This window comes from Epinephelus moara, chromosome 10 (assembly GCF_006386435.1).
Source record: "Epinephelus moara isolate mb chromosome 10, YSFRI_EMoa_1.0, whole genome shotgun sequence".
Lineage (NCBI taxonomy): Eukaryota > Metazoa > Chordata > Actinopteri > Perciformes > Serranidae > Epinephelus > Epinephelus moara.
The window spans coordinates 27,379,077-27,397,772 of record NC_065515.1 but is presented as its reverse complement, the minus strand read 5'-3'; the positions used below and the strand labels follow the sequence as shown (position 1 = coordinate 27,397,772).

At 40.3% G+C, this 18,696-nt stretch overlaps 1 protein-coding gene across 2 annotated transcripts in view; it reads left to right on the top strand.

Moving 5' to 3' along the window:
* LOC126397152 (glypican-5-like) overlaps positions 1–18,108 on the top strand; it is a 69,243-nt gene extending 51,135 nt beyond the window's left edge. For both annotated transcript variants that reach the window (XM_050055702.1, XM_050055701.1), the window contains exons 10-11: positions 15,271–15,377; positions 15,465–18,108. In XM_050055702.1, the coding sequence (XP_049911659.1) occupies positions 15,271–15,377; positions 15,465–15,560 (203 nt within the window). In that variant the 3' untranslated portion in view covers positions 15,561–18,108. The remainder of the gene's footprint in view (positions 1–15,270; positions 15,378–15,464) is intronic.
* Positions 18,109–18,696: the final 588 nt, after the last annotated feature.

Below are 18,696 nucleotides of genomic sequence, written 5' to 3'. Positions count from 1 at the left end.
CATCTTAAAGGGAAAGGCCAGTGTTTTCCATGTTACCCCTCAGCCTGAGGACAGTTTGATCTAAGCATCTGTCTAAAGGGAGCCAGAAAATACAATTAAAAGTCTGGCGAGGCTCCTAATCTGCACCCGTGACTATAAAAGTTCCCAGAGCGAGCCATTGGATCATTTGATCGGTGCTATAAAATGAAACTGCTTTCTTTGTACATGCATGCACAGAAGAACATGAGGGTGTGAAACATGCTATGAATGCAATCAGTATTCCACTGATACAGCAGCTTTACTCTGGGAATCCAGACTGAAACATTTTCTTCCCATAATGCTTTATGTCCACATGCGGTCGATAGGAGAATACAAATTAAGCAGCTGCTTAAGAATATGCATTACTAAATACATTTTCTTCACTTTTTCAATGGGTGTGGAGACTTTCCATATTTTCCCTATTGTCAAGAAAGACTAAATGGAACAATGAATTTATTTTTTCCTCCTTCCCCTGTGCCTTTTAACCTCCATGCTTGTCTAACAGCTATTACAGACACATCAGTGAGGCACCCAGTTATGGCTTGCCCCTTGTATTAAATGAACATGCACAGTGTGGTTCATTTTGAGTGAATCCCACATATTTGCTGGCACACTATACGGCCAGAAATCTTTTTGAGTGATGACAGTGTCTATCTGTTTCATTTGTAGTCTGTTTTTTTTTAGTTAAGTATTTAATCATTTTGGAAAAAAAAGGAGGTTGCACTTCAACAATGGGATTCTCAGTGGAGGGCTGAACCCAAAATCCAGTGAGCATATTTAAAAAAAAAAAAAAAAGTGAGGTAGCCCATCCCAAATTTCCAAGCAAAGGAGGACAAAATACTCACATTCCACATGAGAACATGAGTGTTTTATTTTCTTCACATTATTTGGAATATGCTTGATCATGACCTGTTTTCAAATGGGCCGGCATGGTGGTGCAGTGGTTCACACTGACGTCACGCAGCAAGAGGGTTTGCTTGGGCTGGGCTAGTGTTTGCATGGTCTCCCTGTGTTAGCATGAGTTTTTTCAGGTTCTCTTGCTTCCTCTCACAGTCCAAAGGCTAAAGGGGGTTTTATACTTCTGTGTTAAATCAACCCCGTACCTACAGCATAGGCTCTGCACAGATGTATACCCTACATAGCCTTATATGCACCTCCTAGAAATGTAAATACACCTCGCTGTTTAACTATGTTAGCTGAAAACTATTTCCCTCCATGGAAACAAAGCTTTTATTTACTTTTATGTCACTGATAAGAAATAATAAATTGTGAATGGTCAGTAAAGCCCACACAATAAAGCATTTGAAGACTGTGTGATTTATTCTGGCTTCATATGAGTAGAGGAAAGTCTGCTAACCACTGGGCTAATTTATGCAATGTAAATTGTCATAGGCTTATGCTAGTAATGTTAGCATGTTGCATATGTGGGGAAACATGTTTAATATGAAGCTGAATTTTGTACTTTGTTAAATATTGTTTTTACTAAGCCATGTTTAATGTGTGTTTTAGGCGTGTTTTGAATCAATCAAACTCTACAGCCTTTTACAGAAACTTAACACAGCGGCATAGATACAGCGCCGTCAGCTGGCGTTTTGCAGAGCATCACAGACACACCACTGCCCAAGTATAAAGGATCACAAAGACGTTGTCCACTTGCGTATGCTACAGCGTAGTCTCCACATAGAGCCTACGCACACCTATAAATCAGCCTGTAGTCACAGTTTAGCTTAAGTGTTGACTCAGTGCCTGTAGTCACAGTTTAGCTTAAGTGTTGACTCAGTGTGTGAATATGAGCATGAATGGTTGTCCGTCAGCTGGGATGGGCTCCAGTCCTCTGCGACCCTGTAAAGGATAAGCAGTTACAGATAATGGACTGATGTTTTGTAAGATACACATCATTCTAAACGAATGGGCTTTGAGCTGACAGGTTAAGGAAGGAAAAAAGTATTAAGAGATGGACTAACACACCATTTTCTGGGGTATTTTCAAGGGATTCATTAAAGATAACAAAAATAGCGAAGTACATTCTCTGACCTGCTCCCTCTGACTTTTGTCTCGTATTGATGTCTGATTTCCTGGATGGGTAAAGCCGTTGCCAGTGAAGGTCATCTAGGAAGCAATTATGTTTCCACCAAAATGGATTTAGCAAAGCAAATTAATTGCATATAAATTAAATGTGGAACATCATTGATATTTCTGTGTAATTTATAATCTGGCTGGTTTTTCTCTTTTAATTGCTGCTCCTTGTCTGTCTTCGGTTCTTTGGTTTTATTTTGTTTTTGTTGCTTGCAGCTCGGGGTATATTGACTGGAGCTGTTGAACACACATACACCCACGTATACACACACACACACACACACACACACATACAAACACAAATCAAGGGGGGAGAAGAAGGAGATAAGGAGGAGCAGATACAGGAGAGGACGATAGGGGGTAACAGTGGGTGCAGAGAGAAAGAGAGTGTGACTGTGTGTGTGTGTTCAGCATGTGGAGATGGTTAATAAGCAGTAGAGTTAAAATGATAGATCCTCAGGGCAGGAGATGCGGCTCATTAAAGAATTACACATTCACTTTGCTCTCACTGTCTCTCTTATCCACAGCGACTTAAAGCTCTCTCTTTTGTTCAACTCACCCCGAGAGATATAAAAGAATTGAACTTTACATGAAATGCTGCACATCCGAAAATATCTACTGAATAGTCCACGCACGCTAGACTCCCTGCACTCAAGCTATCAACATACCTGTAACCTCTATCAAGCATCTCCTATTTTGGCTGTCATGTCGTGTTTTCTCTCTCCCTGCCCACCTGTCTATCAAGCTGCCTGCCGGTTCCCTGTCTCTCTATCTGACTCCCTGCTTGTCTCTACACCTGAGTGAGTTTGTTCATGCAAATCTGATTAGACATCATTTGTTTATTAGTCCTCGTCTCTGCAGTGATGCTGTTATTCCCACACTTGACCTTTTGAAAGAAAGCCCTTGCTTTGTCTCGCCTTCTATAGCTGCACCTCCAGCCTCACTCCTCATGTATTCAAATGAGCACTCACATGCCGAACGCACAGGAGACAACACCCCCATTGGCCTGTGTTGATGTACAACCTTCAATCAGTCACTCTGCCACACTCATCCTTTCATCCACGTCCAATCACAGTCAGTCCCTCGCTGCGTTCACGTCTCCAGCTCATTTTTTTTCCTGTGCATTTCCTCCAGAGGTTTTATGATTTCACTGGAGGCTATGCTTAACCTCGGTGAGTGTGACCTTGGGAAGATGCTTCACAGTAAGCCAAACCATTAGCTGTTATAGTCATTTGACAGCAAGCACTAGTCATTAACATGGATGTTACTTTTTAGTTTATGTTACCGCACAGTTAATTGACACCTGTGGAGCAGGTGACAGAGATGCAAACTAAATAATCTGACCAGGCAATCTATCAATGAATACAAATTTTTGGAAGATTAGGCAGTTGATTAATTTGATTATGAAGTGAGCCCTTTACTCTATTACATCACTTAAATATGTTCTATATATAGTAAGCAATATACAAAACTAACAGACCCTTCAGTTACATTCATAAAGTTAAATCATGTTTTAAAAGTGAGTACATCAGTCAGGTTTATCAGTGCTGTCATATTTTAGGTGTATTGATTGACCTTTTATCATAATTCAGCAGCACCTGCCTGTTTTTCTGTCAACCCAAACTAAGGGATGGACATGAGGTGATGCTTAAAGAAACTTATTACAATTTTCCCCAAAGCAAATAAGTTTGTGAGTTATTTATCTATTTATTTAAGCATGCAAGTGGCGTGGTTTGAGGAATGGCAAGGTCAGTCCATCACTTTGGTCCAGACTGAAATATCTCAACAACTTTCAAATGCATTGCTTTGAAATTTTGTGCAGCCGTCGATGGTTCCCATACGGTGAATCCTAATGACTTTTCCTCTCACACCACCATGAGGTTCAGTTTTGTAGTTTTGACTGAAAAACCTTAAATTTTCGATGGACTGCCATGAAATTCGGTACACACATTCTTGTCTTCCTCAAAATGAATTCTAATAACTTTGGTGATCCCTTAAAGGTATAATATGCAGGATTTTCCTAAAAAAAAATACATGTTTAGACTCATACAACAGGCTGTTCTTATGCACTGTTAATACATATACATACTAAAAGTAATGCACCACAATTAGTGTATAGCCTACATAATCATACGGCAGTAATTTGTTTACAACCCCTGTAATGCTGTGACCAATCCACTGATGGTATTAAAGAAGGATGTAGTGCTAAGAGCGAATTCCTCATCAGGAGGCAGGTTTGGGTAGTGGATTGGTCAAATAAACACAGGACTTTTCCCCAGGAGACCAGTGTTCAGAAAAACCAAGTGAACTTTAGAGTTACTTTAAGGTACATTGTCACCATGTTTCTTGTCCTAAACCTAACTTACGTAACTTTAACTGCAGTTTTTATCGTCAATCGTGGGGCACTAATTTGTTAGATATTGTATGAACCATTGTGTGAGGATATGTTGCATACAAAAGTAATCCCTTTCAGTCATCATTTATGACTGACTAGAAGTGTATGGCCGTGTACTTATCTGCAGAGAGCCTGCCATCTAACTATATTTTTTTATTTTGCTGTGGCATGGATGTTTATGGCTGCAAATGGTTAGTGGTGTGTAGCCCACAGCTAATAACAATGCACAGGTGAGGTTTGGACTTTATAAAAATGTAGTAACCAGGCACCAGAACGTAAGAAACATGCATTCAAGAGGAAGCTATTAAAATTGTGGACACAGTACTGAGAAAACACAAATATTGCGGGACAAAACAGAGATGGGACCAAGTCACACATGTGCAAGTCTCAAGTAAGTCTCAAGTCTTAACCTTCAAGTCTCAAGTAAGTCCCAAGTCATTTTTTCTTGGGCAAGTCAAGTCAAGTCAAGTCAAGTCAAGTCAAGTCACAGGTTATGTCAAGTCAAGTCAAGTCAAGTCCTGTAATAGGTTAAGTCAAGTCCAAGTCAAGTCACCTTATTATTGTAACTTTACCTGCAGAATTTGATCTTAATAAAGTGAAAAGATAAGATTAAGTAACTGTCAGTAAACACTGACTTCATCGATGCAATGTTTACTTTGCAGGGACGACCCCCATGCGTGCGCGCACGCGCACATACACACACACACACACACACACTAACCAAGGCAGCTGCCAAAATCACCCATTTAGCTCATTTAACCCTGTGTTGCTCGTTCATAAAACGTACAGCCGGTCTTGTGATGAACCGGTCGGAATGTTCGCTCACGTTTTCTGGGGTTAATGTTAGCAAATAAATTAAAAAACAAGTTCCACCAAACCGACCCACCACCCAGCCCCACCCCACCCCCATATCGTATCAAGCTAACGTTAGCTAACTACCGACTAACCAGATAATATTAGCTAATTGACAAGCACTTACTGGGCAGAATGGCTCTTCAAATGACGAACAAAGTTCGAAGTTGTCGCCTGGCTGTCCGAGATATTTATGCCGCATGTCTTGCACTGTGCTGTTCGTCTTTTGCCGTAATAATGGTAATTCCGAAAGCCGAAGACGATGACTCATGTTGATGCCTATCTGATATAAGAGGGCCTGTTTCTCCAATAAACACGTAAGGTACGTGGAGAGGGCATGACTGATTGACAGGGTAGTGATCCAATCATGACAACGCCATTCTCAGCCTGCGCTCCTACCGGGTAATCGACATTATTTTTTAAATTAATTTATAAATTTTATATTCTAACCAAAACATGATGTGAATAACACTCAAGTCATTCAAGTCATCGTGTCTCAGTCAAGTCAAGTCCCGAGTCTTTAACTTCCAAGTCCGAGTCAAGTCTCAAGTCTTTTATTTTTTGTCAAGTCAAATCACAAGTCATCAAAACAGCGACTCGAGTCAACTCGAGTCCAAGTCACAATGACTCGAGTCCCCATCTCTGGGACAAAATGCTGAGCAGACATGAAGAGCAACCTTGAGCTTTCTGTTGGAAATGTAGGTCTCTTTGCTTTGCTTCATTAGCTTGCTAAAGTATCAGCCTTGCCTTAACAACAAATGTAACTTTCCCACAATAGTAGCTTGCAGTGTATGTACAAGCAGTGTAGGAACGTGGGGCCAAGAATGCTGTCTACAAAACAGTAACCAACAGTTCCTGCATAGTATACCTTTAACTTTTTTATCCAGCAACATCAAGTCAATCCAATTGTCCAGTACTTCATTTTATGACCAAAACCCTGCAAAACTTACATTCCTCTCAAACACTGTATACCTGTTAGCATGCTGATGCTAGCATTTAGCACGAAGCACTGCTGTCCTTGTGCGCAGCCTCACAACATGCTAACATGGCTGTAGACTTTAAGTCCTGTTTAGATGAAATTCCCTCTTTGGCTTGGGACTATTCATTGCTGTGCTGTGGTGAAGTGATAGACAGTGGAGAATTACACATTGTCTTTGTTGGAAGAATCCACGTAATAGAAACACAACACTTCTTGGAACACTAGTTGGTATCTAAAACAACAGTGCTTGCTTGTAGCATGTCATGCATTCATTATCTATAATTGCTTGTCCTGATACAGGGTCACACAGGGGCTGGAGCCTATTGGGCAAGGGGCAGTGTACACCCTGGACAGGTTTTCAAGTTATCACAGGGCTCACATATAAGCCCTTTTTACACAGAGATTCCGTAATTGGGCCGCTATGAAGTCCCTTCTTTATGTCTCCTTTGGATTTNAAATTTAATCTTTATGACACTTAAATACAATTTGCATAATAATTTGGAACGTGGTGTAAGCCCTTTTTACACAGAGATTCCGTAATTGGGCCGCTATGAAGTCCCTTCTTTATGTCTCCTTTGGATTTTTACACATAACCAAATGACAGCGGCATCGATCTGCTCCAGTGTGTGATTATAGACTGCATCGCGCCTTTGCGAAATCAAAAGAGATGTGACAGGAGAGACATGTAGTACATTACACATCGGCTTCTTTTGTGACATACAACATACACATCAGCAGCGCTTTGTAAACAACAACAATGGCATTAACATGTCAATAACAAATATTTACCACCCCTGTTATATGGCGGCTGATCTGGTCCTCTGCTCAGAGGGTGAGGAGCTCCCAGACGTAATCATTTCCTGGTTTGCGGACATAAATAGCAGCTGGTTTTTTTTTCTTTGAGTTAGCCGCTAATTGCTAACAGCTACTTTTTAAATCTACCGCAGTGGGTCGCATGCATAACACATCATCAAAGTGTCCCACCTGTACCACCCATGATCCCGTTCAGCAGACTGTCCTATTTATACAGACACTCTCTGCGCTGTTACTTCCTCTTGTGGCGGATTAAAAGCGAGCCCATGCTGTCCCCCATTCAGCAATCATACCTTATATACAACACAGCAAGACAATGTGATATTCCCGCATTTAACAGGGGGTATAAAAGGGGCTATAGAGACAACAATTCATGCTTACATTTACACCTACGGGCAATTTAAGTCACCACTTAACCTCACATGCATGTCTTTGGGCTGTGGGAGGAAGCCAGAGAACTCACAGAAAACCCACACTGACACTGAGGGAACATGTAGACTCCTTACAGACGGGCCCCAGCCTGACATCAGATTTGAACCTCGAACCCTCTTACTGTGAGGTGACAGTACTAACCACTCCACCAACGTGCTGCCCGTAACATATCATACCAGTTAAAATAATTTTGTAAATATCCTAAATTTTGTGTTTGATGGCCAAACCAGAATCATTCATTTCACTGAGTTTCTTTCTGTGTTCCTGGTTTGATCCAAGTCTGAAAGGCTTGTTCTTAGAAGACACACTCTTTGACACAGAGCCCGTCAAAGTAAAATCCTTTAAGTTAATCCAAACATTGAGTGAACTTTGCTAAGTAATCCCGTCAAAATAAATTACAGCATCACTTAGTACAGAACAGTATAAGCTAACTTAAATGCTTGAAAACATTGTAGCAAATTACCCGCCGGGGACACATTTGATGATTTTAGTGTCTATAGATTCTCGTCTCAATGAGAAAGTTGACCAGCAGGCCAATTCCATAATACTATTTCTTTAAGTCCTTAAATTACAAGATGACAGCAGAGAAGAATGTTAAGAGATGCAGTACAGTGTGTTGGCAGGCTCATTGTGTATTCAAAGAATAGCCATTGGTGTTACCATTTAGATACATTATCACTATTTATTTACTATGATGTTGACAGTGCATAGCCTGCTCTTATTTCTGTCTTTCTTTTCTTTGTCTTTCTCTCCCTCTCAGCTTTTTTAAAATGTTGTTATCATTTTAGAATTTGATTCTGATAAGTACTTGCTGAGAGTATAATCCACAGATACCTTTTACCATGCTCTTTTTGCTGTGTGTGTGTGTGTGTGTGTGTGTGTGTGTCCTCCCTGGGGAACTGAGGCTGAAGTAATGAAATGCTCATTACTGATTCAGCTGGAAATGCTAGGGATACATTTACACGCCTACACATACTCACACACACACCAGCTATCCAGACACTTTCCAAGGTCACCTCGCATCATGTGTGTCGGTGTGTGTACTGTATGTGTGTGTGTGTGTGTGTGTGTGTGTGTGTAACAAAGAGAGAAAGAGAATGAATGTCTGTTGTATACACTGTGCATGTTGTGTACAAATTGAGGAGCAACAAGATTGGGCATAATTGGGGCCTAAATTGACAGTTCTGTACAATACACCACAGGCATCTGATACCAAACACAGTCATTAAATACACGCACGCACGCACGCACACACACACACACACACACACACACACACACACACACTCACCTTTGCTGTCAGTTCACTTTTCAACTTTCACTCATCAGTTCATGCATCCCTGACATCCTTTCATTACTTCATCCACACAGACCCCCCCCCCCCCCACGCACACACACACACTAACACATACATACTATATAATGAACATAAACACACACACATACACACACATATACATTTGAAATACCTGAGGTTACCTTCTGAGGCAGGAAAAACCATTTGTTTAACACATTAAATGGGTTGATTTAGTTCTGCTTCACACACAGAACAGTCTGATCAAAGCATAGCTAACATGTTTCTGTGACACACACTGTGTTTATGGACACACATACAGCACATGCACAGTATTGTGTGCTGTTATTAGAAAGATGCTGTGTTGTCAGCGGGGTTTTGTTTCAGACGGCAGACTGGAAGAATGCATGAAAGAGAATTAAACAAAGTAATGCTGGCTCTTCTGGAATGGATGTTGTGGTTGTGTATTACAGGTGAGGCAGGGATGCTATAGTGCAAACATTAAGAATGCATCAAAGCAGTGGTTCCCAACCACTTGGGACCGCCAGGAGTCTTTGAGGTCCCCAGAAAAATGTGGAATAGTTTATTTTCACTATTTCCTTCAATGCAGAAGTGAGCCCCATGCGAGTAAAAGTCATAAGAGGTTTCACTTCCTCCACAGTCATCTCCTCAACTGTAGTTGACAACTCCAAGATTTTGGTCTTAATCATAAATAACAACCAAAATATTTTCAGATGGAGCTCCCTAAAGTAAAGTCTTATGAAATGGGGGTGCATGACCTATTTTGTTTTAATTTTTTGGGAAAGATTGAGAACCACTGGATTAAAGACCCACAGGTGAAGATGGTGATTTTGGCCAGTGGGTCATTCGGACGCAGAATATTTTGTTTCTGTTATAAAGAAACATCTTGAAAAACACAGTCCCTATTTTTAAAATCGGGAAAAATGTTCACCAGAGACATGCTGCATCTTATCAACAATAGCTAACCATCATTCATATTTGACACGGATGAACATTTATTTATTTATCGAAATCAGTGTTTTATTCAGAAGACTAGTGAAGCCTTAGCAATTCAATCACCTTAAAATATGACTTTCTTTTTAATGTTCATGGGTTTGCCAGCAGGTATCTGCTTCCTTTGAACAAGATATTAATATTATTATATTATTGTATATTTTACCATGGCATTTAAAAGTCTTGGCGGGGAAAAAATAATTGCTTCGGAAACAAGCGTAAAATCTTAAGATCTAAAAAGAAAGAAAGAAATTTCCTGCAAAAATTGTTTTAATAAAAGACATTTTTGTGACTGGATTCAGTGATTTAAAGTCTGTTTTAATCCATTTTCTTCTGTTCATCTTTGATATTTTCCACATGACATCGCAACACATAATTAGTTACAGTTTGTGAAAAATCTTGCCAGAAATAGTCAGTTTTCAATTATGTACAATATTCTTTGCCAATTGAGACACGTCTGCCTCCTTTCAGACTAAAAAACATCTTCACCAAACCCTTAGAAAGCTGTGTACTGTGTATGTTGACATGTATGGGTGTTAGAGAGAGAGAGAGAGAGAGAGAGAGAGGCGCACTAAACACTTGGCAGCCAGACCCAGTTTCCTCTGGGTCACCACAGCTCTGATTTATGGCCCTGCTCCACCTGCTCCCAACCCTTACTGTCACCCCTGGGCAAACGCTTCTTCAATCCAATTTCTTTTTTTATCTTATTATTTCAGAAAAGTATCTCAATTACAAGTCATTGGAACATTTATTTGCTTGGGTAGCAGGGAGCGATGTATCACTGTCGCTCTCCTCCTCAGCCATTACAGTGCATGGTGACCATTTTTGTCCTTCCTTGTAAAGTGTCAGTTCAGCTCCTCTGAGGATGCAAACTGTGCATGAATGGAGTTGTAAGCTGCTCAAATGCTGGATGTCAATGAAGCAGGACAGAACTTTTGGCTGATCTGCAATTACATTGACCTGGGGTCTGCAGTGTACCACTGCAACTCATTGACAGGATCCTCCAAATGTCACTCTTATTATCACCCAAACACACACACATACACACACACACACACACACACACACACTCATTACTCATTTCAGTAAAGGTTAAGCTACCCCATGAGTATGAACAGTCACATCGTTCATCACTCATCTCTGGGTGTGTGTGTGTCTGTGTGTGTGTACGTGTGTGTGTGCACATATTTGTAGCCAATATGCCACATGTGACATGTTCTGGATTGTTGCTAAGAGACAAACATGCCGAAGGGCATGTTGGAGGAGACTGCATGTTGCCACCCGCTTTTAGAACACACAAACATGAACATGCACATGCACATGCACATGCAAAGAAGCCTTTTAAAGTTGGAGTGACACTGATTTAAAGGGATAGTTCGGGTTTTTGGACATGAAGTTGTGTGAAACGCTGACCATCTGTAGCTCTGATGTGACGGTGTCACTACTGTCAACAAGCCTCCTGCTCTGAGAAATGGCCCGTAGCTTACCAGAGAAAAAGTAGTTCTTAAGATATAAGGGAGACACGTAACCAAAAGGTTTTAAGCTACAAAAAAGTATGCATGTGTTTTGTTAGACTATTTCAATAATTTAAAAACATCCCCGCATTACGTCAGACCTTGCTATCAATTGGGACTATTTTCTGGCCAGTATCACTCCACCTACTACTACAGCGCAAACACTGGCTCAGGCTCACGACACACCCTCGTCAGCTGCTGTAGGTAAACAGAGGAATACCAAAATGGTGCGAACTTGTGATTTCCTCAGCTGTGGGAATAAAAACATCGCCGGCTCTCAATTCCATCGGTTTCCTGTTACAGATGTAACCCATAGGCAACTTTGGCTAACCCACCACCAGAACAAAGCAGACTACTAACAGATGGTCCGCATTTCACACAACTTCATGTCCAAAGACCCGAACTATCCCTTTAAGACACTCGGTCAAAATATAAACCCTATTGAATTTTGGATAATTTTAGCGCTGGAGTCACAATTTTGATAATAAATAAGTCATTTAATAAGCAAAAATTCCGAATTCAATACATAAGACAACCAATGTTTTGGGAGATTATAATGCTTTAAATTGAATTGGCATTTTATTGTGATTGGTTGAGGTGGAGCCAATTTAAGTCTTTTACTTTATATACTGGTAGTTAAATCTCTTAAAACCCGGTTTTATGTTTAACTTAAAATAAATATGATCTTAATATGTAAAATCTAAAAGTGGAAACACACAACTTATCGACTTTTCCCACCTAGTGCTTCCAAGTGGTTTTATTGTCGGTGCTGCTGTTTTTATCGCTGTTTATATTCCTCAGAGCCTAGCACCGACCAACAGCACAGGACACGCTACATTTTGTTTTTCACAGCTATTATGGTTGTTCCATCGTCCACCATTTCTACTACTGGGGATAGTAACTGCAAAGAAGTTATGCTGATAGTCTTTGACCAGCAAGGATAGCTACAGAGGAAAACAAAAGCACAATAATCCTCCTGTTTTGGTTGTTCAGTGGTTAACACACGTATGTGTGTACAGGCTGTGGTAACAAATCTCCTCTACAGAGGACTATGAACTATTAAACCATCCATCCATCCATCCATCCATCCATCCATCCAACCATCCAACCTTCCTTCCTTTGTGCTGTAGATCAAGCCTTCATTTTCCAGGGAGATCGTACCTTGTGGCAGACAGAATTGCATAGTGAAAGCAGGGGGTTATAGGGAACCAATCTGAACACAAACAGAGTCATTATATTTACTCCATAATGATAAAGCAAAAAAAGCTGTGTTTATTGTTATGCGGCAACAGAGGAAGTCAACTGACATATTATTAGTATAAAAAGCGAGAAAGTCGGTGAAGGGAGGCTGATCAGAGTGGGAGATAGGTGGAACACAGGACTTTCACCCAGGAGAACATGGTTTGTGTCCTGTGTGAAACCAAAAGGCAATGTTGACTTTGTTTTAAAAATGAGACGCATGTCATGTCATGTCATGTAAGTCACGTGACATGTGAATTATGTCACATGACTTACACTACATAACGTACCTATTTGAAGTCAAATCATGATGTTTTTCTAAACTTAACCACATAGTCTTCGTGACAATGTGGTTAAGTGAAAGTTAAACCTAATGGCACAGGCACTTATGCTGATAACCACAATGTGAGCATGCTAGTCAGTGTAGCAGGACCCTTCTAACTGGTATCTAAGACACTGATAATCACTAACGCCCACTTAATGGAGTGATTACATTCAAAATGGATGCATTTTTTCATCTAAACCTGCTGCCTGTATGAGCAAAAGAGGGTCCGTTTTGGCATAATTCCATTCTCAACAGCAAAAGTCAGATATTGTGACAGATATTTTGTTAAAACTGAAACGAAATGAATTTATCCTAGTACACTTGTTATGGTGCAAAAGCAATAAAAATATGATGCAGTTGTGTTCCCCAAACAGGTTCACGCCAGATGTGACACAAGGTTTTCAATTGTGATGGGAACAGATGTGCACAAAACAGACCACACACACACACACACACACACACACACACACACACAAACACACATTTGCACAACCATGAGCCCAGGGTCCCATATTGCTCCATGCAGCTATTTGTCAAGAGAGCACACAATAAAGGACAGATTCCTAATTGGTAAACATTCTGCTGGGAGTAAATCATCCAAATCATCAACACAGACAGTCAAAAACAAAAACACATCATGTGTCTCTCACACAGATATTTTGTTTGTGTCTGTGTTTTGATACTCTAACGTTTTGTGTGTTCATGCTTATGTTTGTGTGTGTGTGTTTATATGGGAGTTTTCCCGCTTTCTTCATGTCTGTATTGTTATGAGATATAATATTTGTGTGAGAGTGTGAACATTAACAACTCATCTCATTCCTCAGCGACTCAAAGAGGCTCTTTGTCTATTGTACTGCAGGACAATGTGCATTGTGAGAGACAGAATCAGATTTCTGCCCAAGCAGGTGTGTGTGTGTGTGTGTGTGTGTGTGTGTGTGTGTGTGTGTGTGCGCGCCAGGATAGGATAGAGCATGTTGTGACTGAATTTTTTTTTTGTGACAGAGCAGGTGAGTATGAGATGTCTCTGGCTGATACGTGTGTGTGTGCTTGTGTGTGTTAGTGTGCGTGTGTGCACGTGTGCATACGTGAGAGCGTGTGTGTGTGTGTCTGTGTCTATGTGTATGTATGTGTATGCGAGCCTGCGTGCGTGCCTTTAGCTGCCGGCACATTTTGTCTCCCTCCTGTCCTAATCCACTCATTTACCTGAGTTCCTCCCATGAGGCCATGAGGTGCTGGAGTACTGCCAACACACACACACGCCTACATGCATATGAAAGCATTACAGCAGCTGGCAAAGTCCGGCCGTATACCCATTAAGTGAAGCAACATTTCACACATCTGTGTGTGTGGGTGTTTATGTGTGTAAGGTAACAGTATTCACATTTGTGCAAAGATGCGGGTGGGTGTGGTGGAGCCCATAAATCTTCCAGGTCTAAACAACAACAAAAACACCCATAAATAATGCAAGATTTTGTGCAATCATGAGACTAAAAACAGAACCAGAAATGACTTCCACAAATCTTGACTTAATTTATGGACTTATTTATTTATGGAGATATTTTTAAAACTAGAGTTTTCAGAATGATTGCAAAGGCTTGAACTTGTTTGGGTTCATTTATTTGATCTTTTCAGACACTTGAAGTCAGTCAAATGAAGCCTTGCGGCTGGGAAAACTAGATTAATGAAGTACAGTGTCTCCTATGTTTGAGATTATTATCATGTAATATAATACATACCATATTTTGGATACTAGATCTTTATTTGTAGAGCACTCGGAGATGAGCACCAAAAATAAAAACAAATGGAAAATGTAGATACATTTTGCTGGATCAGATTAAAAATGAAAATTAAAAAGCTAAAAAGTCAGATAAGCAAAATAAGGAGAAGTCAAGCAAAATTAGATTTAAAAAGGGAGTATAAGGATATGTACTACTATGTGATGCTGTTCTTCACATAACCAATTACTACCAGCTATCTTGACCTCACTGCACAGGACACACTCCTTGTTAATCTGAGTCAGTTGTACGTTAACACCACCTGCTGTGATTTAGAGTGTGTGAAAACTAGTTAGTGAGTGAGCAGAAAAGTTGAAATCAATAGTTATTAATAAATAAATGGCGGCTGTGGTAGCAACATGAATGCAAACTTCATCAAACCTTCAGTTAAAAATCAGTTGAAATGAACATATTTGGAACAGGACAGGTGGTGCTGATAATCAGGGACTTCATATGTGATGGGGCTGTTGGTTGTAGAACCACAGCTATACCGTGAAGCCCTATAAATTATACTGTATCATATTTTTGCTTCTGTGTTTCTCAGACGATGAGACAGGTGATACATCCAGCGGCCGTAGTCCAGCAACAAAGGACATGGCTCCTCCTCCGCCTCGTCGCCCTGTACCTCCTCATCACCTCTCACCTCCACAGGTAGGTCACGGCCGTTCCTCCCTTCACATCCATCGTCTCCCTCCTTTATTCATAACATGTTGCATCTTATCGCACATTCTCTGTCAGGTTGCCGTTCGAGGCTCGGCCCACGCGTTGTCTGTTGAACCTTTGACACTGGCGGCCCTCCTGCTCCTACTGCTGTCATCATGGGAACACCGCTGATCACCGAGAGACGGGCTGACGGAGACAAAAAGACTGAGAGACAACCACACCTGTTTTGTGGTGTGGTTGAGTATTTGGAGTTTCTGTAAGCACAGGTCAACCACTCTGATTGTTTCTGTTTTGGGTGGGACGAGCTGTCAGTTCATCACTGCTGCAGGTGCACAGTATGCATTTTTATGTTACCTGTACTGACCTCTACATGTGTTTGTTTATGTGTATTTAACTCTGATAGGATAGATTGCACAACACTACTGACCTTTTTTTGAAGAGAGATGTAAATACAAATATATATATATTATATATTTATATAAAGAATTTCTATAGATAACAATGGCTTGATGTGTAAATAGAGATTAACATAGAGCAGAGCACATTGACTTGGACGTGAAGGGATGTTTTGTTTGATTTGACCTTTACATTATGTATCCCCCACGGAGATTACGATCCATTGCAGCTATAGTTCAAGCTGAAAGCATTCACAGTAGCAGCAGGGTGCCCAAAGCGAAGGCATGTTGAAGAGAACTCAGCACTCGATAGGCAAAACAACTAATTATGTGATACTTCAGACTATTACAGATGGCCATGCAGCATAATGAAGAATTTGATGGTTTGGCCTGTTAGTCTGCGCAGACTGAAGCCCATCCGGCACTTTCCTTTTTCACACAAACATGCTCTTTTGTTCATGCAAGCTGGGTGAATTTTTTATTTTTATTTTTTGTTTATTTCTGCAGCGAGTATGCTGACAGTTTAAGTGTGTAACACTTGCTCACATATAATTCCTTCGAAAATGACTCTTTTTTTAAAAGCAGAGATCTCCCAAGAAACTGTGTCCTGTGGTAGCTGTCATTTCCACATATATTATACCTTTTATAGAGTCGTAGCTGTGGGGAAAATGAGTTAAGACTGTTTTTCTTCTCAAGCTGTACAGTGTTCCGAGTTGTAAAAGCACTACAGGGAGGGATGTAACGGCTTCCATTTCAACTTCAATTTTACTTGTAAGCTGCCACAGACATCCTCGACACAAGGCTCAGTTAAAAATAAGAACATCCTAAACAATAAAAAGCACCTTACAAAAGAGAAGACTAAATATGGCCTGCATGTACGAGCAGGAAGACAAAACCGTCTGCCTGAACAATGAATAATCAGACATCCCCTTGTCATATGCAAACACTGAACTGTCACAGTGTTTTCAAATGCTGGCTTGTCCCCAAATGTATTCATTAAAATTACAATAATGATATTATATTGAATACAACAAACAAAATGCTTTATATCAGGGACTTTTCTGATGCATGTGTTATCAGCCTGTCTCTGTATCCAGAGTGATCAGAGTACAGCTGCGCCCAGATCCAAACATGTGAATTAAATTTAATTCATGTTAATTAGGACCATCAAGTCTCTCTCTCAATCCCCCAAACTGCACACAACAGCAGGACAGACAACTGGAATACTCATTAATACATTCAAATGGAGCTAATGATCCAGCTGAAGGACACTGTGTGCATTTGTGTCAGTTTATGACCGACTTTCTTCTCATCATTTTGTCCCATATAGCCTTTTGAAAGTAGCAGAATTCCCATATAATTGTGTCTGCTGGCATCACCTGAGACGTTTATTCATGAAGGACTGTGACTGACAGCTGAGACACCTTAAGAAATACCATTAAGAGCCTACGTATGTGAGTTATCTGGGCAGCGAGCCCAAATACCGTGTTAGCTAGCGGGATGCTTTTACAGCATAATCTGTCAAACAAGTGTTATTATTTGATTAGAGTTTAAACGTTATACCCAAATGAGATAAGATTTTGGATTGGAGCCAACTCCTCCATCTTTCACAGCTCTTGCTAGGCGACCTACATGAACAAAACACCAACACACACCAATGCACATGCAGGTAAGTGGATATATAAAATGGATGGATACACACTGATTGTTTCTCAACACGGAATGAGACCAGGATGGGCTAACATTTTTTGGGGTAATAATTAAAATGATATTGTCTGGAAAATGAAGGTAAGGCATCACTCTGGGGATGCTCACCTTCATGTGAGAGCTACAAACTGCTGTCTTTGGATCGCAACTTTAATGTTGAGAAATCTTTGCAGTGAAGTGTGAATTTTGTTAGTGCATATGTGTATATGAGACCAAGTGACGTTTTTCATATCAAACGTAGAAGCTGTTCTGTTGCTCCTCTAGTGCTGTGTTGTCTCAGCATGTGTGTTGAGACACACTGGTGTGCCATGGAGGGAGCTGTGCTGTGTGTCGTTGTCAAAAAAATCATTAAATGTACTTTATCAAGGTTTAACAGCTCTTTTTTTTTAGAAATTCTAATGTTGTAGCAGTATGCAGGAACACACACAGTAGCCAACATCAACCAGTTAGTGACAGTAGTTTGGTTTCTCTCCCCACTCTTTAAAAACCACTGTGCTAATTTAATGAACTAAACCAGTGACTCTCATGTGAAACTTAAATAAGCCTACTGTAAGACAGTGTGTCCATTGTGTAACCCCCAGCGTAATATCTTCAGTAATAAAGTGTTTTCAAATACATATTGTACGTTGTCTTTTATATATTGTGTAACAGTCCCAATATAAGACGCAGGTAGGAGCCTGAACAGGACTAAAACAAGGTGAAAAAGAAAATGATTTGTAAATAATAATGGTGGTTTGATTGAAAAATATTTATGATAGAAAATAAAATATGACAGTAGTGCTCCTTTTTTTGCACATGGCTTTGCACAAGGCAGGATGACTGCCAAGCTGCAGCCATGAAAACTGGTTGTTATATAGGGAGACATTGGCAGCATTTTCAGACATGATGGTGGCATCAACAGCAGGTGGCTTTTTGGGACACATCTGTGGCATTTCCAGCCGCAACTGTGGCACTAAGACCAGTTGCTTTATAGTGAGACATTGGAGGCATTTCCAGCTGTGATTTTGAACTCAAACTGGATGTTTTAAGCCCAAACAACATCTCTTCCTAATGATGACCATGAATTAAGTTTTTTTATTCTTTTTTTGTGCTAAACATAACCACACCTTAACGACAACATTGTTGAAAAGTGAGGTTTTACCATATCTACTACATAATAACAAATGTTACATATCCACGGTTTGCAGAAACATACAGTGCTAATC